At 42.0% G+C, this 26,589-nt stretch overlaps 1 protein-coding gene across 1 annotated transcript in view; it reads right to left on the reverse strand.

Annotated features, from left to right (window-relative positions):
* Positions 1-25,139, reverse strand: part of atad2b (ATPase family AAA domain containing 2B) — a 65,684-nt gene extending 40,545 nt beyond the window's left edge. The window contains exons 1-23 of the mRNA XM_076755520.1: positions 24,945-25,139; positions 23,023-23,189; positions 22,651-22,682; positions 22,386-22,533; positions 21,779-21,878; positions 21,540-21,669; positions 21,235-21,384; positions 20,999-21,074; positions 20,686-20,787; positions 20,342-20,453; positions 19,989-20,104; positions 19,594-19,768; positions 18,498-18,586; positions 17,168-17,327; positions 15,768-15,858; positions 15,324-15,635; positions 14,526-14,676; positions 13,454-13,640; positions 12,882-13,067; positions 6,202-6,337; positions 4,877-5,070; positions 4,632-4,791; positions 1,896-2,018 (exon numbers count right to left, since the gene is read on the reverse strand). Coding sequence (XP_076611635.1) covers positions 1,896-2,018; positions 4,632-4,791; positions 4,877-5,070; positions 6,202-6,337; positions 12,882-13,067; positions 13,454-13,640; positions 14,526-14,676; positions 15,324-15,635; positions 15,768-15,858; positions 17,168-17,327; positions 18,498-18,586; positions 19,594-19,768; positions 19,989-20,104; positions 20,342-20,453; positions 20,686-20,787; positions 20,999-21,074; positions 21,235-21,384; positions 21,540-21,669; positions 21,779-21,878; positions 22,386-22,533; positions 22,651-22,682; positions 23,023-23,189; positions 24,945-25,043 — 3,196 coding nt within the window. The 5' untranslated portion in view covers positions 25,044-25,139. The remainder of the gene's footprint in view (positions 1-1,895; positions 2,019-4,631; positions 4,792-4,876; positions 5,071-6,201; positions 6,338-12,881; positions 13,068-13,453; positions 13,641-14,525; positions 14,677-15,323; positions 15,636-15,767; positions 15,859-17,167; positions 17,328-18,497; positions 18,587-19,593; positions 19,769-19,988; positions 20,105-20,341; positions 20,454-20,685; positions 20,788-20,998; positions 21,075-21,234; positions 21,385-21,539; positions 21,670-21,778; positions 21,879-22,385; positions 22,534-22,650; positions 22,683-23,022; positions 23,190-24,944) is intronic.
* Between the last annotated feature and the right edge of the window lie 1,450 nt (positions 25,140-26,589).

A 26,589-nucleotide genomic window follows, 5' to 3' on the forward strand; every position in this document is an offset into this window, starting at 1 on the left:
TGCATGTCTCTACACCCCTACACTCAAGCTCTGAGAGCTTGAGTGTGACAGGAATGAAAAACAGGTGTGCACAGGAGTGTAAAGACATGCATGGCCCTGAAAATGAGACATTTCAACTTTGACATCAAGTGATATTTAAGTTTTGGCCAAATTTATCACAGCTTCTTTCATCTTGTCGCGGGGAGAAAATCCCCCCTGATGCACCGTGGGTTTTGAACAGTGCTGCAATTGGACATCATGCCGTGCCGGGCTAATTGATGGCTTTACAGCAGGACCTTGACTGGAAGATGAAATATTTACACTGCTGTATTCCTCCTCTCAGGCAGTTGACTTCTGCTCCTGCAATATTCATTTAGCATCCTGTGCTTTTAGTTGCTAAAAGAGGATATCAAAAGCAACAGGGTGACTTCTGAAAATTGCTTTCTCTTTGATAAGTTTCCAGCATGACATGGAAGAGTCAGGCCTCTGTGGCTTAAGTCAGAAGTCAATAGGCCCTCAGGGGATAGGGCTGTGCATACTGTAGATAATGTTTTTGAAGAGAATTCGGGGCTTCTTGTGCAATTCCTTCAATACGTTTGTGAGCTTCTGAATATTTTTTAAAATTTAACCAAAAAATTGCAAGAGACCAGAAGCAATAAATAATGTGCAACAGTGTGTATCTCCTTGAACGGGTAAAGATAAAGGATATTTCATGGGGTAGGCACTTAGATGTGTTTCTGATGCAGAAGAATGGTTTTGATTTCTCAAAGTGTAAATTCTAAAACTATGAAGTGCAGGGAAGGAGAGGTCTTCATGGTGAATCAATAAAAGAAGAAAAACACACTGTAGTGTTTAGATTTTGTCTGATTCTGTAGTCTTGGCCAAGTATTGTATAATTTACTGTGAATGTAATTTCTCCAACATACTAGACCCCTCTGTAAGCCTGGTGAGTGGAGTATTTTGTGCATAACATATGCAGGTGTGCTTGCACATACACAAACACATGTTTTGCCTTGGCAAGCGCACAGCCAGACCTAGCTCAATGTGTTTATTAGCCTATTCCTATGTGGCAAGTAAAGGAGTATTTGCATATGATTACATAGCTTTGTGCTCAATATTTGACCGCTTACATAAGTCAATACTTAAAAGCTGAAGTGCATCATTTGACTACATCATACATGTGTGTTTCTATGTGCACAAACCAAATTTAGATTTACACTAAATCCACTCCACAGTGCTTGGGGCTGTTTGGTGAGTGTACAGATGCAGAGTGCTGGGCAGACAGCTAGCACAGAAGGTACTGTCTGGAACACTGGAGCCTCGGGCATTGCTCCTTTCTGCACCATATACTCTACATTTAAAACTGACTGCTCCATCAAATATTACTGGTCTACCCTATAGATCGTTTTTTTTCCCTAAAAGCATGTTTCTATTCTCTGGAATAAATGATAAAACTTTCTACAAAAAAAGAGAGAGGGTGAGAAGGGAAGCCAGGAACTACACAACCAACATGGACAGGATAGGCTTCATTCAAGGGAATGAGTGTTCTTTCAAAATGTTTATACAGTATATACAGATAAGCAAATGATGCTCACCTCAGTGTTATGTCTTCTCTACCATAAATAGTGTGAAAACAGCCACAGACTGCAGTGCAATCAAAATAAGTATTTATCAAATAACTGGAGTTATTTAAATTTATGATCTTGCAAATCTGCGCTTTTCATAAGAAGCTAAGTGCTTACTGAGGATACGCTTGGGCATGCACATGTTTCATGAAAGAACAAATTTCACGGTGTCGCTCGTTACCTGCACCACAACGCAGAGATGGGAGTTTACTTTTAGGTACAGCTAGTGTCTCATTTCAATGACTTTAATAACACTCTTTCTATTATGCTTTGTTTAAGTGATTTTCTTACCCCTCTTCCTGCGTGCCTCCTTGATCTCTTCACACATGCGGTCGAATTCAGGGTCCAGCTCGGCAGCAAATATAGCATGGGCTGTATCCTTCAAACTGCATGCTCGGTGCCTAATCACCTTGTCTGAGAAAGGAAACAGTGAAACATAACGATTGTGTCGTTTGTGTGGACGTGTGTGTCCATGTACGGTCAAGGGCATGTTCTTTGTAACACAGGATATCAACCAGTGTCTCTGCTGCAGTATTTCAACAGTGCCTTTTTCTTTAGATATCAGTTAGTCTCCCGCCATCAAGGCTTTTGCAGGAATGTAGTCTGCGGTTTGATGTTGCATGTTCTCCACGCCCTATCATGTATATAAGGAAAAGAGTTGATAGCAAGCCCACCCCATTTCCCTGTATCTGTGAGAAAAGGGATTGTAGCATTTTCTCACAGTCTGAATAAAAGGATAGAGCTGGCTTTGGTGAGAAATGTTAGCGGGCCGCACTCAGACATGCATGAAAGTCTTGATATCAGCACTTCACCTAAGAGGCACATATATATGCAATCTGAAACATTTTTTAAATACACACCCATTCACTCCATACACCTTTATAACTTTCATGCCTCTTCCCTTAGCTGTACCACAGCATCATTAAATCCTCCTTTTCCCCTGCTCCGGCATCCATGGAGGGAAAATAAAGACTGAGCTGAAGAGGCAGGCTAAAAGCACAGCCACTGTAAACAGGCAGTCTCTCATTACGGCAGGCAGAGGAAGAGCAGTTCAGGCAGAGAGTGGTAGAGGGGTCACAATCTGCCAGCTTCCTTTGTCTAATTGGAGGATGGCTGGCCTAATTGCAATGGAGGCAATTTGTGTGTGTGTGTGTGTGTGTGTGTGTGTGCGTGTGTGAGTGAGTGTGCGCGCGTGCCTGTGTGCGTACACATTTCAACTGACAGAGAATTTCTGAGTGTGTGTACATGCAAGTGCATTATAAGGCCAAAAATGCCTTTCAGTGGAAAAGGTGTCAAAGACCAGTTGGGGTGACGAGAGCTTATTAGCACCCTTATGGGCGCTGCCTAACCTTCCCATCTAGAACAGACAAGAACGCACTGACATACAACGATGTTGCTTACGCGCTACTTCGAAGTCAAAGGGTTGTTATCGCCATTTCCCTCAAGCAACAAAGACGAAGTTGTGACACTGAGCTACATTGTGGAGCAACAAGATATCAGCCTCTTTAACATAACAAAGTAATTATTTAGCAAGGTGAGGAGGTAAAAGACAAGGAAGCCAACATATAAGATCAAGATAGTATGAAGGACAAGGAGAAACAGACCACTGAGGAATAATGAGTTTTTTTTTCCCAGCGCTTTGTGAGTTAGCGTGGAGCTTCCCAGCAGCGTAATTGTGCAGGGTCTGGGCAATATTCCCTGGGCCAAACACTGGGTGAGCAGGCAAGAGGCTTTGTTAGTCTTCTTTATTAAACTTCCTAATTGCATTTTTCCCCTTTAGTGTATCATTTGTAGACCCTGCATTCCAACAAATGACCCACACCCTTGCCTGCAAAGACAGAGATATGATTTATTCATTTGAGCTGGCAGAGAATTGCTTCCCATTAGTGTCAGGCAGCTATATCCTTGCGAGGGAACCGGAGCAACTAAGCACACAAGGCGAGAATTAAAAATGGTCATAAGAACTGAACAGTATGAAGGCCCACTGAATTCAGCTTTCAGTTAACATCATGGTATGGTCGTTGTGGATTTGATTCAGGTGGAAAGTAAAATTCCCCCCTCCCCGTTTGTCCACATTGTTTTTTAAATGCAAACACAAACATGTATCTCTTTTCATACGGGCTTTTCTCAGTCATGCAAACAAGCATCCTATTAAAACAACAACTGTAAATCCAATTTATTTCTAAGCTATTGCAAATAACAACAGGCCTCTTTGTTTGTTTGTTTGTGTGTACATGTGTGTTCTTGCTCATACTTGGCTTTGGAAAAGATGCTGAGACGAGAAGGAGAATGAGGTAAAAATCAGATCAAATTGCAACACAAGACACAATTAAATTTTCATGCATATACAGCCTTGCTCAGCTACGGAGCAAGAATTACACTGTTGAAATGCTATTTTCAGTGGAGGCTGCATGCACTTAATTTCATTTGAATTTTCAAGTTGAAGAACAACATCACGAGGTTCTGTAATTTTACTGCATGGTAAGTGTTAAATCGAATTATTTCTCACTCGCATAATGACAGCCAAATGGAACACAACAGTAACTACAGAAACAAATGGTCATTGTTATTTGGACAGTCCAATGCTGACTTATTATCAAGGGACTCACATGCCATCACAAAAAGAAGTGTGACAGCTTGTCTATGCATTGATCGTCAGTTCTAAGGATAATCTTGGGATGAGTTTGGGATTAAAGGAAGTCTTCGACATTTGGGTTAATTCATATATCTGCTTTTTGAGCAAGCCTGGGATGAAACGATCGCTACTAATTTAATATCTATGTATTAATAAAGAGGTAGTTCTGTGATGTGTTTAGTCTATCTTAGCATAAAAAATGCCAGCTATTTTGAATGTCTTGTTTTGTTTCCTACTTGTGGCAGATTTCATTTATGTACATATGGGCACATGTCTGATGGAGTGCAAGCATATGAACTGTGCATATAGCAGCATGTGCAGTTATGTGCAGCACCCTACATGTATGTGCAATAGCGTCTTCATGAGTAAGCCCATGTAATTTTCATCCTCACCTCCTGGATCCTTGTCAGGGTTGTATTCTAAAGCATTACTGCAGATGAGGTCGACGTCCACCAGGAAGTCCTTTGCTGTCAGATACTGGTAGGTGTCAATCTTGGTCATGACAGTGGACAGGTCCATAGGCTGCCGAATAACCTCCAGGTAGTCTGACACCTGACACAAAATATACAAAATTCGTTTTACCAAAGGCCTAAAATGGGCGATGGAGATACCAAGGTATGAGTCTATTACTTCATACCTCCTCAATGTCAACTGGCTTGCTGAAGATGTTAAAACGCTTGTCAGTGGCCAGGCGCTTGGTCACGTCCCTGAGAAAGAGCCTGAGCTCCCGTAGTGTGTTCTCCTCCTGTTCAGCCAGGCGGCGCTGTTCCTCTGCTGACAGGACTCTGGGGCCCGGAGCCTCTGCCACTGGCAGTACCTCTTTACACATGTCTGTAGGGAGATGAGGAAAAAAAGTTGGAGGCAAAAACAGAGAAGTATTTGTGCCATAAAGTTTTCACACTTCCATCTATAGACCAGACCTAAAGATCTCACACCAGGAGAGATCCAGAGACAAAACAAATCATCTTTGTGTGTTTGCCCACAGCAACAACACACAAAGGCAGCTACAGGCAAAATCACTACACCAACAATGCAAATAAAACATGAACACACAGCTAATACATTGGCTGGAAGCTAACAACCAGACAGTCTCATCTCAAACCTGATCCTTGACCATTTCCTTTGAACATCACTGCAGACACAGACCAACAAATACTTACCCGGGGAAAAAAATATGGTTTAAGATTCTTGCAGCTGAAGAAAATAATACAGCTACACTCCCCACTTCCCAAACACAGGTTTTGAAATACACCAAGGAATAGCCTCTGGCCAATGACAGAGTGATGAAGCAAGGCAAGCAGATATACGCTCCTCCTCTCCCAAGGCACCGGTCCTCGCCCAAGGCATCTGCCGACATCGTTAGGAAGGTTCCACAGCACCTCGGGCCGCTTCGCTTACTAGCAGCAATCCAAACCCTGATTCTAATTATGGCTAATAGCGTCCGGGCCCTCTCATAGCAATTCCTCTCTCTGCTTTTCTGCCTACCTCTCTGCTGGAAGCCAGACTGCTGCCTTAGTCAGGCAGGGACCCCTGAAGAGCACCGGGCAAGTAAAGCCGGGGCCCCCTGCCTTGCATCAATGAGGAAACTGTGGACGATCGCTGGGCACCATTTCCATTTGAAAGACCGGGTGGACAGTTCCCTCACATTGAACTCGAATGGAGAGCTGGGGGAGCATTCAGGTTTGGGGTCATGGCAGTTGTGAGGAGTGGATGTGGGTGTAGGGCAGTTTATTTTGATGTAGGTGAGGGAGAGAGATGTCCAGGAAAACACAGACTTCACTCACTCACACACACACGTACTAATCAGAAAACATCTGCTCCTCTACCTTTCACCGCATTCAAAAGGGAAAGGTTGAGAACAGAGTTTGGAAAGAAAGAAGCACATGTAGCCAACACCGACCTCCAGGACTGACAGAAGAAATGAGTCCTGCATGTGTATCTCTAAATGAGTACAGTAAGTACCTGCATTCCTGAGGCGTGGAGGAGCTCTGGCTGCTTGGACCAACAGGAGGTCAGAGAAGAAGCTCCTTCTGTCCTCCTCTCCTGGAGGGCACAACGTCACCACCTCCCCATAGGTCCTCTGGAACATACTTCTCACCTGTGTGACAAAACAAACAGGGGGTTGATAAGAATTTGCTGACCACCACCATATATTGCTATGCCTTCCAATTAAACTCCTCTTGTAATAAAAACTGGTGGTTAAAGTATAGAACAAGTACAAAGACCAGAGCACTTAGCTCGAGTTATACTATGAACTGGAACAGCAGAAAATTAGTTTAGTAATGCTGAACGTATGGTGTCTGTGTGAGACGTTTATGTATCAGATTGTGTCTTTTTTCTTAAGTTCTGTTCATAGGGCAGTACACTAAATCTACTCCTTCAGCTTTTTAATTTCAGATCCCAGTAAAATTAATCACATCTTGAGAACACTACATTTTTATACACACAGTATCGAACTGATTACTCCACTTTATGTTTGTCACATAGTGTGTAGCTGAAGTGCCTGTTTTCATCAGCCACTACATTAAGCCAAAGCATGACTGAGCACAGCAGAAACTAAGCATACCACTTAGAAGTTCAGGACTTAATGAACAGATAAAATTTTTTATTCCCACATTACTCGCAACAGTGGTTAAAAGAAAATGGGTCATTTCTCCTAGAGATCAGATGACATTTGATCAAACTATGAAAAGCATCCAAACTTTGCCAATGAGGCATCGCCATTAAAACGTCAAGAAACAGAATAGGTCCTGCAACACAGTGCAGGGTTGTCCAGCAAAATAATTGAACCAGGTCGAACATTTACTGCAACACAACATGATCAAGCACTGAATCACACAGGATGATTACAATGGACCTCATTATATGGTGTTCATTGCAACTAGTTTTGACCAATCCAATACCTGATCTATACTAAATGACAATGTCACCACATCTGTTCAGTGTGGTTTACGCATTAGTATAAGTGTTAGCAGACAAATACGATCCTTTATCCAGCAACCTTAATTTCTAGTGTGCATCTATACTGGGGACTGTGTGGAAGATCTTCAAAGTCCCAGTTCACTTTCGTAATGGAGCTCAAGGCTGAGGGGACGGAAGCCCTGTTGCTGACTAAGCACCTACTTTCCACTTTATATCTCCTCCCATCTGTCTTTCACATCGATCCTCTCCCTTAACCATGACATGCTTGTTCTCTCTTTCTCGCTGCATTGCCTTCTGCTCTCTTTCTTATCCGCTCTCTCTGGATTTTGTAGGGTAAGAAAAGGAGGAATGGAATAAAAACAAAGAGGACAATAGGGGAGCCAGAAACAGTCATAGTGTGTGGTACATACACTTTGAGCAGCAGGTAATGATTCTCAGTATTTTTCATCATGATAAAGGCTGCAATGGTGTTGACATAGGCAGGGAGAACAGAAATGTGTGGAGATGAATGGTTAAAAAAAGAGAGGGGGTACTGAGGAGAGAGCCTAATGTACAAAGAAAACCGGGGATGTCTGAGTGGGATGAGCAACTATAGAACAAAACTGGACACCTGTTCAGCTAGCATGATCAATTCTTACCTGCAGAAACTGACTGAAAAGCAAACCAAAAACTTTAATATCAGGCTGCTTGACTTGGTGTCATTACATCCCTTTTTCAATTTTCTGAAGATTAAAAAACACTACTGCAGATGTAAAAATGAGATGGCAGTAAAGCACAGCTTGAGTGAATAATTCTTCATATGGTCTGAGACACCTTCCTGAATTGTCTGAAGATGGTATCTTTATCTTGCCAGAAACTAGAAGGTATAACACAAAGAAGTGCTGTAAACGCCCTGCAATAAACAAAGCACAAGAAAAATGTTGATCTGGACAATAATGCACACACTAAAGTCCCGATGGTGGCAAGTGAATGAGGGTAAGCTGGAGATTGACAGGGAGACTGGTGCACCATCAGCAGTAATGCAGACGCTACACTGGACTGCTGTGGTGGAGGGGGAGCTGAGCCTGAAGAATAAGTGGCCAAAAGGTGCTCAGAGTAGAACCGCTGCTCCTTCGCATTGAAAGGAGTCAGTTGAGGTGGTTCGTGCATCTGCTCAGTGACTCCACATTGCATCCCTGTGGAGGCATTCCACCATGTCCAACTGGGAGGACACCATAGGGCACGCTGGAGGGATTACATCCCATCTGGCCTGGGAATGCCTCGGGATCCCCCAGAATGAGCTGGAGGATGCAGTTATAAAGGACGTATGGACATCCTAGCCTTCCTGCTGCCACTGTAAACCAAGCCCGGTGCTGCTACTGGATTTTGAGAATGGCACAGTGGATAAGTTAATATGGCTCAATCATTCATAAATACATTAGTGGTTGCTTTTTTTGCATTAAGTGTACAGTGTAACTAAGACTCTAAAAAGACATCCAGGCCAGTTGCATTTTGTTAACTCATACAGGGGACACCGTAATTTGCGTCATGGCTCCTACATACAGTATGTTACACAGCTTGACATATGTTAAACACATTGATAATATGGGTGGACTATGATTCAGGAAGAGTGTGTGTTAGCTACTTCACTAGCCAACAGATTCTTTCTGTCTGTCAGCTCAGGATGTAGAGTAGGTCTTTCACATTTGTACAATCATTCAAAACATATAAGACATATTTAACTGCATCATAATGCATAATGGATATTGTTTGTCTTTAAGCAGTTATAAAACTGCAGATACTTACTGTTTCACAGAATCATGATCAAGGCTGTTTTTAAATCTCAGAGACATGTAAATTTGCAGTGTGCTCAAACACTTTACAATACAAAATAAAAGTCAACTGCGCTCAGTAAAATACAGTTCAACTATCATAAAGTGAGGTAGGATTTTTTTACATTTGTTTTAGAAATAAAATTCTGTCTAAATCTTTGAAAAATATGCCTTACGAAAGCAATTTGAAATTATGTGACAAAATCCATCAAAAATAAATGATCTGGATACTTTGGTGAAGACATGTATGTTGTTTGGTACCATATATACTTTACTTCAGCACTGAAATTAGAATAACGATAGATCAATATTCATGCATTTATGGTAAAACTGTGCTGCAAGCATTCATATTCAGCAACATTCATGTTCTCACAATGCACTTGCGTTACCTCAAAACACACATCCCAGAAAGTACAACACTGCTGAACAGAAAGGCTGATGTGACACCATCTCCCTCTCTCTCTCTCTAGCTGCGGTTACTTCACCCTTACAATCACATGTTCTAGCAATTTCCATCGGTCCTCCACAAAGAAGGAAGTCAATCTAAGCAGAGTGAATGGCTGTTAAGGGAGGGAGAGAGGCTATGTAGCTGGACCCAAGCCTGTAGTGTCAATTTTGGCTGGGGAGGGATGCTGTCTGTTCCCTGCTGAGGTTTGGAGCTGAGACAGCAGCTGTCACTGTGTTCTCCGTGCCAGAGAGTGAAACAACACTCTCAGAGATAGCCAAATCACTTGAAGCACCATACACTGCAGCATGCCTGTGCCTAAAAATTAAAACCAAGACTCCTCAGAACTTGCTGAAAGCAGCTATTGGGACACTTATGAGACAAGAGATAAAGCAAACAATCCTAGCAAATAGGTCCATTTATTAGACAAACGGCTTAACATATAAACAGCCTGAGCAAAATTCCACTCGTTCAGCAAACAGTCTGCGAATCATACTCTCTCTGGAAAATGTGCTGCACTGTTTCAGTGGGACCAACTACTAGATGTTCCCCTTACACACTTCCCCACAGAGGTTGTAGTTACACCTGCATCACATGAATGTCTGCCTTCATGATTGCATTCATTTGAACACATTTCCTAGTCATACCACAGTTACTGTATGGTTGTTTTTACTGGCTAGGGTCATCTCAGCACAAACATGAAATATGCTTCAGATAAGTAATCCATTGCAGGTATGTGATTCTTTATAGTAGAGCTGATACCATGGTTATATTTAAACACTCCATTTGGTGCATTCATGTGGTCACAGGAAACTTCAGCATGGTAGATTTGAGAGTTGGCTGCCAAATAACGAGAATCACTATTATTGGAAATGACAATGCATGACTGAATAGCAGCCTCATCAAAATGAGTAAGCTAGTGCTTGTCTGAAGTATCCAGTGGGGACAAGTGTAGCTTCAGGTTTAACAAGTCCCAAGGAAATCAACCTTCAACTCATTTACAGAGTAGCCAGTCCACCGAAGGTTGGTGCAGTTGAGAATGTAGGCTGACTGAATTTCCCAAATTCAGAATGAGAGAAGTGTGAACGGTGAAAGTAGTCAAGGTAAGGAGCATTTTCTAATGAGTAAATTAATGCAGCAAGTGGGCAGCAGTCTAGCATGAGGGGTTGGGCAATAATCTTTTTGTTAACCATTTATACTAAGCATTTATATGAATCCTCGCCTGTGCAGGAACAAGACATAATGAGTTGCTTTTAGCTTTAAAAAGGAGCAAAGAAAGGGTCTTTTCACAGTGCAACTGCAAAACGTTAAGAAAAGAACTGGTAGCAGTACATTAGACTCAAATGGGGAAGAACACACAGCAGAAAGGCAGCATAGCCTAAGGACAGTCTTGATGCCCTCATGCTGGCTCCATGTTGGCTTGAGCACAACATTAGTCCCATCATGTGCTTCCCAATTTTCCAGGCTGCATGACTATGTGTTCAATGACCAAAGAAAAGTTAATTTGACAAAAGAAAAAAAGTAATTGCCAGTCCTACAATCCAACATGGTTTCAGTCAGTCATCTAGTATGTAATAAATAGCAATCTACCTTTTGACACAGAGGCTGAATGGTCTACGGGGTGTGACTTCTTCTATTTTCCTAATCTCTTAACACAGCATGTGAATCAACAAACATGGTGCAGTTACGTGAAGTAAAAAGCCTTTAAGAAATGTCAAGGATTGCAGGGAACTATCAATCACACAACATAAACTGAAACTAGAATTACCATCTTGTGGTTGTATGCCTCCACCGCTCAAATAGAAGTGCATACCCAAGTCTGTCCAGACACATGTGTAGTGAGGAGTTTGAAGGAATTTAATGAAAAGATATCAAGTTTCCTTTTTTGGCAAATTTTTCAATATACTGACATGCATGATTCCAGTTAATACTTTCCAATGACAAACATGCTGTCTTCACTTACAGACCATTTTTACAGAGGACTGATAGAGAGCTTCATCACATAAAGCAAAGACAATCACCTGAAGTTCAATATCAACAAAACCAATAAGCTTGTGGTGGATTACAATATGAATGTGGCTCCAAAAAAGCGACAAATTGTAAAATGAGGATGCTTCACGCACATCTTCAACCCAGCAGCAGAGAAGATCTATACAATCACCGCAGTTTCAAGGTGGACACCCAAGATTAGTGTCACCAATTCAGTATGTGATAAAGTGTGAAATATGATCACAATCTCCCCTTCTGTTCCTGAGTTATGGTGTTGAATAATGGCCAGGAAAGTGCTTTTGCAAAACATCATGATGTTACAGTGACGATGACCTTTTGGATATAAATACAAATAAAACTTCTTGAGTTATGGGCAAAAAAAAAATGGATGTTTTGTGCGAGATGTTATAAAATTCCCTCCAGGCATTCCTGAGATATCACATTTACAAGAATGGGTCAGACGTGAGATAGCAGTGACCTTGACCTTTGACCACTAAAATCTAATCAGCTCATCCTTGATTGCAAGTTAACGTTTGTGCCGATTTTAAAGATATTCCCTCAAGCCGTTGATGGGATATTGCAATCACACAAATCGGATGAAAAGACAAAACATTATAAAGAATGGTGTGCAACAAAAAAAAGATATACAAGTAAAAACCACTAGAAGAGTAGAAAAATTGAACAAATAAAAAAGGCAACTAGAACAACAGAGGTTGAAAAAGAGCTTAGGCCTCCATGGGTGCAACAGCCCAGGTGCCTCATGTCCTAATGAGACAGCTACAGAGAAAGAAGCATCCCAAGAGCCTCTCTCTCCTTGGAGCATGGCCAGGGTTGAGGCCTTGCCAGCAGCAGCCACACACAGAGAAAGAAACAGAAAAAAAATCTGCACAGTCTGCACAGGCATATTGATATGGTGTGTGTGTCCTGGGGTGAAGACACAGGGCTGCCAACTCCCGGACCTAATTAAAGTCCTTCTGTTGCCTGACTAGAGAGGACCCTCCTCCTTATTTGTCTCCATCTCTTTTTTTCCCCTTCCAATTTTCTCTCTTTCCCCTTACTCTAACGCAATCCCTCCCTTACAGCCTAACCCACAACGGGTGGTCTGACTCTTTGGAGAAAGATATTAATAAATCCAAGAGCGAGGATGAAGGAGCAGCGGTGGGGATAGCCAGGGAGAAAAGTGGGCACTGGGATAAATGACAAGAAAAGGGAGATGGAGCCAAAGCAGATGCAGATGACCTTGACTGTGACAACTTGAGTGTGTCTGCACTAGCAATCCTGAGCATGACAGAAACCCTTCGAATCATTCTTTAGCCTCCAATACTACATAAAAAAGACATTGGGTTAACACTCTCCTCTCTCAAATAATGGAAGCAATTGTATCAACAGTGATATGGAACCACTGAAAAACATGGGGCAGGCCTCCAGGTGAATCTGAAAATGTCAGCTCAGGTGTGTGTACACGGTGTTCCTACCTCGTCTGACAGCTGTGAATAGTGACTCTCGGCAGTAGCAAGGATAAGGACAGGGCTGAAAGAGGGTACATCCTGCAGCAAGGTGAGGAAGGTGCTCTTCACAGTGTCACTCACTGTCTCCCACCATTCTGAGACATGTGGCATGAATACCACACTGGGCACGCTCCGGCGTGCCTCACGGAAAACCTAAAACCACACAGACAAGTCAAGCACACATTGTTGGTTAAATATGAATGAATAAGAAAAAAAAACTTTTGTTATGGAGGTTCCATACACAAAGTAAATGTAATTTCATTGTGCACTTGAGATAATTTACGTTTAAGTATGTAAAACAGCTTTATTCCTAAATTTTGAGCATGATCTGGTTGTTGATTATAGCATGGTATATTAACGCATTAGGCTAAAGATATTGGCCGATATATCGGCTCCAAATCTACAACCAGTCGACCTCTACCTAAAAGTCCTCTTTCTCTTCAAATTTAAATCACCTGTGCAACAGATGGCCTTGTGTGTGAATGTCTGCATTTACTCATGCATCAGTGTGTGTGTGTGTGTGTGTGTGTGTGCGTTACCTGAGCACAGGACTCCTCTGGCGTCTTAGCGCTGACGGAGTAGAGAGTGGGCAAATCTAGGCGGTGCACTGGCAGCTTGTCCAGATGGTGCAGCAAGGCAGGGGCCAAGTGGGAGCTCTGTCCTGAGCCTGGAGCCCCGGCCAGGAGAAGACGAGGCCGGTATGCTGTGGGCTGCTGGAGAGCAGAGCTAGAGACAGAAGGGAGTTCATAGTTAGCATCGTCTCTAACACCTTCTAATCACTGACCAGCAGTCATACGGTCATTCAAACAGCATTGTCACAGCATAAGCACTGTTGTTTTCAGTTTTGTTCATTTGCTTCAGTAAGCTAATGTTGATATGTAAAGCTAGTGTTGACTCAATAACCCCAAAGTGCTTTGCTATAAATCTACAGAAATAAACTACCTCAGTACATGTTGTAAAAATACCAGCAGAAATCTCAGTATCTTAACACAGTTTGTAATATTTCAAGGACAAAATTAAGTATATTACATTTCTGACTCAGCGGGATAAATCAGTGCAATCCAAACATAATACAGACAGGCTTTGCCTCTTTTGAACAATGATGAACTCTAAGCAACAGGAGCTAAAAAACAACCATGTGTTCACATCATGTAGTTTGACTAAAAAAAGACAAGAAAGAAAGAATGATGCACACACAAGAGGTGAGAGAGAATTGCACAAGTGTGCTACAGTTTAGGCAAACCTCAAACTTCCACCATATTACACAGAACTTCCCTTGTGTGCATGTCACATAGACACACACAGGGCAACATGTCTGCAGCATGGGCTCTGCTTGCACACACATACATGTCAGCGTTCAACATTAGCTCCATGTTAGGAAATGCAAATGTATGTGCTGTGTGTGCTTGGCATATACTGGCACGCTAAATTCCTCAGCCTAGATCTGCATATATTTATTCTCACTTTCATAAAACCAAGAGTATTAAAAAATATCCCATGTTTGCTTATAGTAATGTACTTTGACACCAGTGTCTATGCTCTTTAAACACATTTACTTTCTAACTACTTTCTACCACAATGCAACTGTATCTTTTTTTTCTTTGGACTTACGAGGAGAAATGGAGGAAGGGTCTGTGCGTTGCAGAAGAGTAGAGCTGACTCTTTGGGGATGCAGCAGGCTGGACTTCATAAATGGAAGCAGAGCCTTCCTCATTGTCATCGTCGCTATACAAGTCCTCTTCGAGCAGTTGATTGTCACCGCCTAGCACAGAGAGAAACACTGCTTTTACAGCCATGCACATGTAGCAACTCACCTTTCCTGGAGTTACAGAATACAATGGTGGCAAACTCACTTTAAAGTTTGCTTCTCCAAAGTTTAATTCTCAAAGCAGCCATATCATTGACATTAACGCAGTCATTTCACCAAAAAAGTGAGAATAAAAAAAGAAAGCTGGCTTATTAGGCGAGATCTAATGGGCATTTAAAGCACTTCAGCACCCTGGGAAACTCATGACAGCAATCTCCCACTGGTCAAGTGCTGCATTGTGGCTAATCTGCTGTAAACACTCTTTTGTTGACTGGAGTGGGAGTTATTGAAGTGCAAGCAGGATGACTGGTTATCCAATCTCTGTGCTATCACCCCTGCATTCTCAGGGGGAGTGTTTCACCACAGACTCCATGTTCAGTGTGTGAGGGTGATGCAAAGTACTTTGGCAATAATGTGGGGGGAAACAGAAACAAATAATCAAATAGCACAAAGTGTCAACAGGGAAAGGACACTAAGAAGTGAGACAGGTGGCAAGGGAGGAGAGAGCAAGAGTCAAGGTTGGAGAAGCCGTAACCAGCAGCAGGAAATTGAAAAGACATAATGCAGCTGAAACCGTGGGCGCCTGGGTCCCTGATCCCTACCATGTGTGTTGTCCCTGTCAGTACACTGAGCATGGGGGAAGACTCGGAGCAGAACTTTCAGCACCAAGGAGAAAGAGCTGGCCAGCAGGGGCCTGAGGGTGGGGGACAGGGCTCGGCCCGGGGGAGCCAGGGCCCTCTGGGAGGCTGGGACGATTGTCCTCATGGCCTTGCTGAAGTCACCAGGCCCCAGGACAATGGAGGTGATGTCCAGCTTCAGTTTAACACTGCTGCCATAGATCTGGGGGTAGCGGCGGCGCAACGCCACCAAGGCTGCCTCTGTGCAAAGTGCTTTGATGTCAGCACCGCAGTAGCCTGGGATCAAGCCAGATATACAGAAGTTAGTTCATACAGCATAGACAACATGAATGTCAGCAGGTTAAAACGAAAACTTTTTCAAAAATATTTGGTCGAGGCTGTTTTTATACACACAGGTGTCACTCTTACCGACACATTTTTCTGCAAGTTCATCTACAAATGGCTCAGCCAATTTGGGATTCCAGTCCCGTGTGTGAATCTCCAAGATGTGCTTTCTGGCCTGAACAGAGGATTTGGGGTGGACAAAGGGAAAAAGCACAACAAAAAACAGAAAAAGCAAAAGTCAATACATGAGGGCCCTCAAGGCCTGTGAAGCCAAAACAACCTTTCAAAAATCACTGGCAAGGAAACATGTTAAACTGCAACACGGGCTGCCAATTCTAAGAAACGGAATGTAAATTAATTTTGATTTAACATGTCATTTAAATACATAAAAAAACAAACAAAAGCATGACAAAAACACCAAGGAAATCACATCATCAATATCACAATTAAAACCATGATACTCACTTTGACACTATCTAGAACTGACAACAGCAAGAGAAAGATCAAAATGGAATCAAGTGCGTGAGCCAGTTCAAGTGAAGGGCTTGCTAACACTTCAGCACAACGCGCCCCTCAATTCACTGCATCGTCTCCACAGGACTCTGCTTTGATAAGCAGACATCAAGAGCAAAGCGGTCTTTGTCACGAATCAAAAGCAACAGTTTTCAGCATCTTTCATCACATCTCCTCTTCTATTCAGGAGACACAACTAAGACAGATTTCATACAGGTTTCTGGCAGTTGGGGCAATAACCTGGAGGGAGTTGAACTTGAACGTGTGGAGAAGATCGCTATTGGCACAAAAAGCAAGCTTTTTAATCAGTCAGAGCTCACAACTGGTGAGCCTTGCTGGCAATGGCCTGCAGATTACGCTTTGATTACCAATGATCCTACTGTGCGGACAAACGACGCAAGGCGACCCATTAGACAGGCTCGATGGGGAGGAGTCACCTACACCGAGCTGTTTATCTGACTCACTGTCACTTTGCACACATACAACATCGTTTTGTGCATAGCAGAAAAAACAAGAAGTCCCCCTAAGTGCAAGAATAAAGCAATCAGTTCTACATAAAAATAAATTCTTTAAAATCGATTTTTAATTTTCCAGAAACCTAATAAGCATGCTTGCTTGTTGAAACAAAACATCAAGGAAATAACAGTTGAGGAGACTCTTAATAGCCAGAGGAAAGGATGCACTAATTTTGTCGCAGGACTAAAACACTAATTACTTGTGCTTTATATTGAATCTCCATCTGGCTGTGCATGTGGGTGCAGCACTGCATGCACATTGAGTAATCCTTATACAGAACACTGCATTCTGTTATCTCACGTTTGGACAGATAGAAATTCTGTGGTGCAACAACATCTTCGGTACCATGCTTCAACAATGAAAAACACACCCATTAAAAATGCACAGTGGAAACAAGACTTTGCATGTGTGGCTGTGTCAATTGCACACAATATTGATGTTCCACGCTGTCTCACCTTCTTGTCGGGCAGGCTGAACAGAAACTCCCGGTCAAAGCGTCCAGGCCTCCTGAGTGCTGGGTCGATAGAGTCAAGTCTGTTTGTAGCACCAATGACCACTATCTCCCCACGACTGTCCAAGCCGTCCATCAAGGCCAGCAGAGTGGACACAATAGAACTGGACAGAGGGAAGGAGGTGGCGGGAAAGAATGTAATACATGCTATTTAGTATTCAGTTGTATCTAATCTTACACACTGAATCAAGATGTATAAAAATGGGCTGAATTTATCGCAAGATGGTTCTACAAGAACAGAATCTAATTTGACTGTGCATACGATATCTCAAAGGCATACTGCATGAGTTAAACACACACACACAAATATACATGTAGACATTTAGAGCAAAATACTTCTTGAGATTGAGACAATATTGACAAGGCTCATGAGCCAGTACTGACCAAAAGAAGGCTTTATTTCTGCAAACAGCACACAGAGCTGGTCTATCAGACATGCATACTGAGCAAAGATATCAACTGTCCTCTTTCCGTGTTGAATAGAGCTCCATGCATGTATTTACTTTGCATGGCAGACAGGGAAGAGCATCTATAATCTCAAGTATAAGCACATGAATAAGCTTTGATCCAGAAATGTAATGTCACATTTCAGTAACAAATATTCCATTGTCTATATGGGAACCATTTCCACAACAATCAAACGCAAGCTGTGCTTGCATAATAGGATACTTCCTCACCTACAGTTCATACTGCAATGCTCTAAATCAGAAAGGAAATTGTTCTGATTTCCCATTTCCATTGCTATTGTGCACTCAAGTGTCACCAATGTGAAGCACCCAAATCCATATCCAGCCAATTTCATCCAAAATGAATGCAGCAGAGCCAGCAGTTTTGAACATGCATTTCAAGAAAACATGTGCCACCTATTGGCAAGGACAGTAACAGCAGCAGCAGCAGCAGAGAAGAGCTGCAGGTGCAGACATGTCCATGTGTTCAAAAGTAAAAACAGCTGCAATTTTGACAGCTTCACCACTGGATGTCACATCTGTGAAATACAGTTAAAGTTTATTTTATTTGTTTTAAAATCTGCTAATGTTGTGTGCCTGTAAGAAATAAAAAAAAGTGTGTGTGTAAAGAGTTGGTCAGAGTTTCTGAGTGACTAACAAGGTGATTGTACTTAACAATTATGCTATTTCCCTTTTTAGAATTACAGACATATGACAAAAAAAAAATGTTCACTGCCAAACTGACAATAAGTGTAACACTAGACGTCGGAGGTAAAGTGTATCTGCAACAGTCACACCTTTTTTTTTAAACAGCCAGCTCTGTCTTACCTGTGTATCTGGTCTTGCCTGCTGGAGCGAACAGGAGCCAAACCATCAATCTCATCAAAGAAAATAATGGATGGCCTCATCAGGTAAGCCTGGTCAAAAGCAAACATAAGACCAAAACCAAAGCATTATGCTCACTGAAAAAAATATATTTCAAAGCTGGCTGGTAGGGTCGTGTGATATGATGGTATAGACCGTGCAACAGTAGATAGTGTACGCACAGCTTCCCTGCTACACAGCAAGCAAGTGGATATATTTATGACACTGCACATGTAGCTGCTTCCTACACTTTTCTGCTTGCCTGTATATTGCTTTCCATTCTTGTGTTGATTTTGCAGATACGTTTCAATACATATCGTACTGATATCAGCACAAAAACAGTTATCATGACAGATGAGCCCTCCTCCTACACGCTTCCCAGGCGCCACCCCTCGCCTAAACCAAAGGGAGTATTTCCAGTAAGTGAGAACACGTCTTACACTGATAAATGTGCTACATGTGTGAAAGGGCAACTCTGGATGCTGTTCAGATCTCATCATCTGTACATTGCTGGGAGTTCACGTGAGAAAAAAAACTTTGGTGTCTCTGCTATATATTCTGAGCAGGCAGCACGTTGTACCAATCCAGCTGCAAGGGTGCATGATTTGGGCAGCAGGGCTGCTTAACACGTTCTCAAGTAACCTGAGAGAATTGGTGGTCATAATGCACCTCTACTGCATCTCTGTCGAACGTTAAAGCTTCCACTTTGAAAAAAGTTAGTTTTACTACTTTTGAGTCTTTTGTTCTTAACTCAAGTGTTGTCTCTCAAGTTTTTTTGTCTGCATGAGAGTTCCAAATCAAAGTAGAAAATAATCAAATGTGATGAAATATGGTGTGGGACGGTTGTTTTAAGCCATGTCTTAACTAAATTCACACAACAATTACTAGACTGAAGTTACAATAGCTATCACACAAGAAATACAGGAATTGAAAATGTTCTACCAGCAGCAAATGACAAGTTTTCTAATTACACTGTGAAGTCAATAAGGTCAAGCTGTAGTTACGAGGACATCGTCCAAACTGCCTTAAACCTCACAGGTGTGCTGCCTAAGTGTCTCACCTGGTCAAAAAGCAGGCGTAGCTGGCGTTCTGACTCCCCGACCCACTTGCTGAGGCAGTCAGCTCCTTTTCTCATGAAGAAGGAAACCTTCCTGTCTCCATGGCTACACTCATTGGCAAGCGCCCGTGCTACCAGGGTCTTTCCTGTCCCCGGAGGGCCATAGAACAAACACCCTCTAAGGAGGAAGGGAGAGGAAATGGATACAGACTTTTTAAACATTTACATATTTCAAATATCTCGTAGCTATGTACCAACACAAACAGAAAAATGTCATCATGAAGGGCACAGCATCTGTGATCGGATTTTCATACAGTCTGTTTTCCATCAAACTTGTCAGAAAATACAACAGAACCAAATTAAGTGATTCTTGATACACACATGCTAGTTCTTCTCACCTGGGAGGCTGAATCTTAAACTTCTCAAAGATCTCAGGGTAAAGCAGTGGGAACACTACCATCTCCTTCAGTGACTGAATATGATTACTGAGGCCACCCACACTGTCAAATCTCACCTGGAAGGAAAACACACGTTTAACATTCACTCATGAGAAACGGAGACTTTCTGAAGGATCTTACGCAGGAAGCCTCTGTGTATGACAACAAAATTAACTGATAAGTATAATTAAACATCTCCATTCAAAGAGTTATTATGTATCATCTGCAGCTCATAAAGGCTTGAGCAGTTCCAAGTATTAAGATTAAAACTGCTGCTTTACAGTTTTTTGGTATTTATTAGCATTTCCACTCACTGAGCTATCCAGATTCATGGGATCCACATCAGCTAAGCTGGCACCCACTTTCACCCGATCACGCAGCACCCCGCTAGCCAGATCTTCCGCAGTCAAGTTCATAGGCAAACACCTGTGAAAAAAAACAGGACTGACATAAATGATTCCATCCAAACAGTGCAAATACCTACTGACACACAAAGATAGCACAATTGTGATTGCTTCAGCCCTTGTACGATCAATAATCCTAGATCTCAATTACTGCATAGTTCCTTTAAAAAACTCAACTAAAAGTGTTTTGATCAAAACAGAGGAAGATGAAAGGAAGATAAAAAAGGAAGAAGAAAGAGAGCAGCAGCCGTCACCTGTTCCTAGCCCGGGCCATGCTCTTGCTTTTCCTCCGTTCAAACCGCTCCTCATCAGAAGACGAGGTGGTGTCGCTGCTGTGAATGGCATGTTTCTTCACTCTGGAAAAGTGTGACAATCTAGATTCAGTGACACACCATTACACAGTCACATTTCCTAATCAGCAGAGACCAGTGGAAGTGTAAAAAACCTTTTATAACCACAGCTCTGGCTTCATTAGTCATGGTAGTGAAAAAGCTGCTTGAGAGTCACACATAGTAACACATTTAGCATCATATTCCACCTGGATTATTCATGATTTTTTTTACAAACCTTATATGGCTTCTTCTTGCTGGGGATCTGTGGGTGTCAAAAAGTGAGGGGTTGCTCTGTTTTCTGTTCACAGGCTCTGAGAAAGCAAACACAAAGTGACTGGTTGTCACACAAAGCCTCTAAAAATAGTTTTAAAAGCGATTATACTGAAAGAAAATCATTAAATAAATCGACAATGTCCCTAACACACCACGCATATACAACGGTTTGATTCAAAAAGGAAAATCGACACTTACCAATAGGTGGTGCCTCATATCTCTGTACAGTCTTTCGCTGCCTCAGGTTATACGGTCTGTCATTTTCCTCTCCAACCTCTTCCACTTCATCCCCTTCATCATCTTCATCATCATCTTCTGCATCATCTTCCTCTTCCTCACCGTGAGAATCTGAAAGTGCAGTTTTTAAACTTCAGATAAGAAAGCTATGAATAGTACACGAAATAATCAACTCCAGATTTTCACATTTTGATAAATTCAGTTAGAGTTGCTTCTCTCTCTCCTTCTCCACTGAATCATAAGTTGAACATTAGTAAGAAACTGACCTTCCGTCCCTTCTTCTTCTTCCTCCTCCTGCTCAGTTTTGCTCATGACTTTGTGGTGTGTAGGCATACTGAAAGTGCTCCTGCGCATGGATTTCCTGCGCTTCACTCGGGAATACATGTCCATGTTTTCCTGGAAAAACACGACCTTTATCGCTTACTCTATATTCACATTAGATGATCAGGCAGTGGCACTGTACTTTACACCTCTGGGCTGTGCATGACAGCAGAGCCACACTCACCTCCTCAGTGTCTCCAGTCCACATGCGAAGTCGCTCCACCTCACGGTTTTGCCTGATGCTGCTGATGTTGTCCATCTCCTGAAGGACAGCCTCAGCAGTGCTGCACACACACAACACAGAACATGACAAACTGAAGGTTCCTTTACAGAGGTGCAACATGGGTAAACAATTTTTGTCTCACAGTGCAGTACAGTGCAGCTTTAGACAGTGACATTTTTATATAGCCTCTTTACTCCCGAGTATGGAATCCAAAAAGACAGAATGACTACAGCTCTGACATTCATCTCTAATTTGAGGGTATTCACATTCATATTAAGTGAACAGGTGTGCAGGACTTGACTGCTGCACTGTTCAAACATTGAGGGGACTCGGTATAAACTGTACCACTGTCCAAATACTTTAATTGCAGATTGTGCTGTTTAAAGGAAGCAGACCTGGACAACATGGCAACCATACCATACTCTTCTCATATATAAAGAATCCGATTTCATATGTTCCAAGATGAATAAAGTATGCTCCAACATATTTAGACACGTCTGTTTCCCGTTTGTCTTCCATTAGATGAAATAATGCAAAGAAAGGTGTCAGTAGTGTGGCTGCTAGCTACCTGTTGACCAGTTGGTCAAACAGCAGGCTCTGATTGAGGTGTTCAAATTGGCTCTTCCTCACCCGGCAGCTCCTCTTCAGCTCCACATGGCCATTCATGTGAGAGTGATCTCCCCCTCCACTCTCCTGATTCGGGTGACTCATATGGGCTACAGCATCAACAAAAATTTAAATTAGGGATCAATTCTTCAATTGTACACCTCCCACATGCATACGGCCAATGAATGGCTTTTAAAAAGGGGATAAATTTAAAAGAGTTGCATTACCGTGACCATTTTGCATTATGCGAGAGGACAACCTAGAAATAAAACAACAAAGTGAAAATATGAATGCATATCAGAAAAGAACACCACAATCAATCACACAATACTGTTTGAGAGCTCACATTTAAGTAACAATACACAGCATGAACAAAAGAGATGACTCGACAGCAAATAGCTGTTCAGCCTAACTCTGGTTGACTTAAACTTTACAAACTTCACACAGACAAACTAATAAACTAAATGATCTAAATCAATCTTTGTCCTTAGAAAAAAATATTCCTCAAACTCCTTCCAAAGACAATGTAGTAGTGTATGAGTCCACCATATTCTATCATTCAGCAATACTCATGAGTGATACAAAGGCCTGCAGCTGACCTGGTGCGGTAGGTGGGAATACCCCAGGTGACCCTCTGGCCCTTAGTCTGAGGGGAAGGGGAGGTATCACTGGAGCTGGGCTCTGAGGCAGTCTGCCGGCGCGTTCGCTTAGAAGGGGGAGGCAACCGTGGACTGCTGGGACTGCTCACATCACTACTGGGATCCTTCTGTTCCACCAATATTACACCAGTTTAAGAGAGGAAGAAGGAGTGAATGCAATAGTGACAGTCAGAACAAGGAAGCAACAGAAAAAGGGAATACCTAATACCGTGACAGCATTTGACAAATATTTCCATAAAAAATTTCACCCCATCAAACATTGTACAAAGCCAGAATATTAAGCAAATAACCAGCATGAGCAAACTGCTTAAGTGAATATCAAATCTACGACAACATAAAAGACAAAAAACAAGAGCAAGAGAGAATACTGTGACGAGGTGAGACATCTTGTACCCATCTCCTCAATGCATTCTCCAAATCACAACAGAGCACCTCACAGACATATGCCCTTGATGCTCACGCCCTTCACAGCTTCACCTCCCTGCTGATATGAGAGTCTATCTCACTGTTGTCATAGGCAACTGTCTGCAATGGCTGCAGAGCGGTTTGTCTGACTGGCTGGGTAGAGAGATGCAGGCAGACTGAAAAGTGCAAGATGTACTGACAGTGAACAAACGCAGTTGTGGCCTGATGGGTGCACTTTGACATCGCTCCTCATTTAACTCATTTTCCTAACACTGTCTCAAGACGATGGTCAGGCTAGCAACAAGTTTTCTGACAGCAAGGTCTACACGCATCCAACGGACGGAAAGGTGGGGAGGTTAGTGTATACAACTGAATCTGACATATTGGAAGTAACATCGTATAAGTGTAAGGTTTGTCACTCTAAAGGGGTTTTAATCACGCACTGCCATGTGTCATCAGTTAGCCTGGCTTGCAATCTACAGCACTGGACGTAAGCCAGGAATGACTTGAATTTCTTGAACCACAATTCAACTAAGTATAGATCCTCGCCAAACAGCCCATTAAAACTCAAGAATGTTCTAATGACTGTCGATAAATTATGAGATCGGTGAATTATACTGTTCGTCTGTGTCAGGCGCTGTAATAATCGTAAATAACGCGGGGACAGAGAACCTCTTGACTTGCATAATCTCAATGTTTACATTTTGAGACAAAGACTGTCAGACAGCTTGTAGGTCAGACGATCGGAGCACAAACTAAGGCTATTCATTTGGTGTACATTTCGAATAAGTAGGAAAACAGCATTCGGTATAACGCTATAACAGTGCGTTTAAAACACTTATTGGCAAAATACGCTATATGTGGGTCTTTGGGGCATTTACACCAGAAAGTTCACCAAGTTCAGACTTGCTGAATATGGGACTTGAGCCAGCCAACTGTTTTGAACCTGGGACTCCCTTCCCCCACTGTAAGCTAGCTGTCGAGCTAGCTATAACCTACAAATGCTAGCTTAACTAAAGCTTTATCTCTCTATTTGAGAAAATATAAACGCTAACACTTCCAGGGCGCCCACGTGAAGTACTGCTAATAGTCTCATGTCAAACTCCCAGTTGTCTTTATTTGCAAGGCTAATTTCTGGAGACAATGGTGAAACAAGTCAGCCGGGCAAAATTGCCAAACACAAAGGGAACTCAAGTTAGGGCTAGCCGGGAGTTAACATCGCTAGCATGTAATTTGACAGTTGAACAATTCGTTCAGTGCGAACGACACGCGTATGAATGGCGGCAATAAAGTCTTTTGTTGTGTATCAACGTGACTGAGCGGATGTCAAGTTCAATGCTGCTCGTACTTTGCTGTGAATAATACATTATGTGGAGCACCTTGAGGCCACGGCTACAGCTACCTAGCCAACTAGCAGAGCCAGCTAGCTCGCCGGCAAAGAAAGGAAACCGGCTTACATGTTCCTCAGAGTTTCGCTCGTTTCTCGACGACGACCTAGTCCTCGAGGAGATGAAGGGGCCGCTCCCTGGCCGTGAGCTTTTCCTTGTGTTCACCATGTTTTTTCCTTTTGTCTGCCCTTACTGAATCTCCCTAGCCGGCTCCAAACACTGCCTCAGTGAGCGCAGCATCGAGGCGCCATTTCTCTCTCTCTCTCTCTCTCTCTCTCTCTCTCTCTCTCTCTCTCTCTCTCTCTCTCTCTCTCTCTCTCTGTGGATGTGGGTCTGTTTGGCAGGTGCATACATTTTTGCTGACCGGACTACTGCCACAAAGAACTACTAGCATAATTCCCATATGCATACTACAAAAATATCACATAATAATCAACAACACTGTTATGGGTGCAGATTACAGTAGAGATGTTAACAGTGAACTCTGAAGATACAGAGTTCAAGTTAAGATAAAGTCACTCCACTAAGTGTGACTGAAGCATGTTAAGTCTCTGAAGGAACGTTAAAGGAATTAAGTTGAGAAAAATGTTTTTGTGAACTTGACAGTGACTTTAAGTTTTAATTTTCTTGTTTTTAGTTTAGTTTTTTTGTTCTTGTTTGGAGAAAAGGTGAGCGGGGTGGGACACTAGCAAGGAGCTCGCAGGTAACAGATGGGCAGACTCCAGTTTACTGTGTTTAAGTGTTCTCCAATGTCACATTTGGAAATTCAATCTCCTTGTTGACCAAACAATGTAGACATGTAAAATTTGAAGACTGCCTCAAACACAGACTGAATATTGATGACTATCTTGCTTTATTATCCTTTATTATAACCTCAATGCATGTGGTCTAAGTTATAGAAATAATAATGAAATAATCACTCTCCACTCTTTCTGTTTTCACCAATGCTCCTCATCTTGTACCATTTGGTTGCCACATCTCAGAAATATGATGAATATATGGAATATATAACATATGCCAGGCAGAAAAAAACTACAAGGATGATCCAAAAATGTTTTTTGTTATATGGTCTATACTGCAGGTGGAGCATTGAAACCTTTGATCATGAAATAAAAGTGGCAAAACTGTAGTTTGTCAAGAACTTCCAGCGATATGTTCCAGAGACCCTGTGAGATCACTTGACCCCAGTTTGGGGACCATTGCTGAAACCCAAACCTGTGTGGATGTACTATTTCTGGCTTGACTGAAGATGCAACTGTGCTAGTCATCTGTTTCATGTTTTTGGTTTATAATATTTTTTTTAAACACCCTTAAAATATTTTTTGTTTTATTGTATATAATTCACTATGTTTGTGTTCTTGGAGATGCTGAAGGCATTGTCTGTGATCCAAATGTAAGAAGAAAAAAAAAAAAGGTATCCCTACGATTGGAAATCAAAACACAAGATTGAAACCTTTCCTCAAACTGAATGTAACTAGAAGTTGACAACACAAAATTCTAATGTTTTCTCATGCTGTTAAAAGTTTGTTTATTAGTAGTATTTTTTAATTACTTCAATTAAATTAAACTAATGTTTTGAATTCTGATCAGTTGTGAAACACAAAATTAATGCATTTATAACTAAAACTTAACAAGTATGTATGTGAATATACCTCATATTTATGGTCAAATAATGGATTAATGGGCCTTTATGAGTAGTATGAGTAGTTGCATT

This window comes from Chaetodon auriga, chromosome 18 (genome assembly GCF_051107435.1).
Source record: "Chaetodon auriga isolate fChaAug3 chromosome 18, fChaAug3.hap1, whole genome shotgun sequence".
In the NCBI taxonomy this organism is placed as follows: Eukaryota; Metazoa; Chordata; class Actinopteri; order Chaetodontiformes; family Chaetodontidae; genus Chaetodon; species Chaetodon auriga.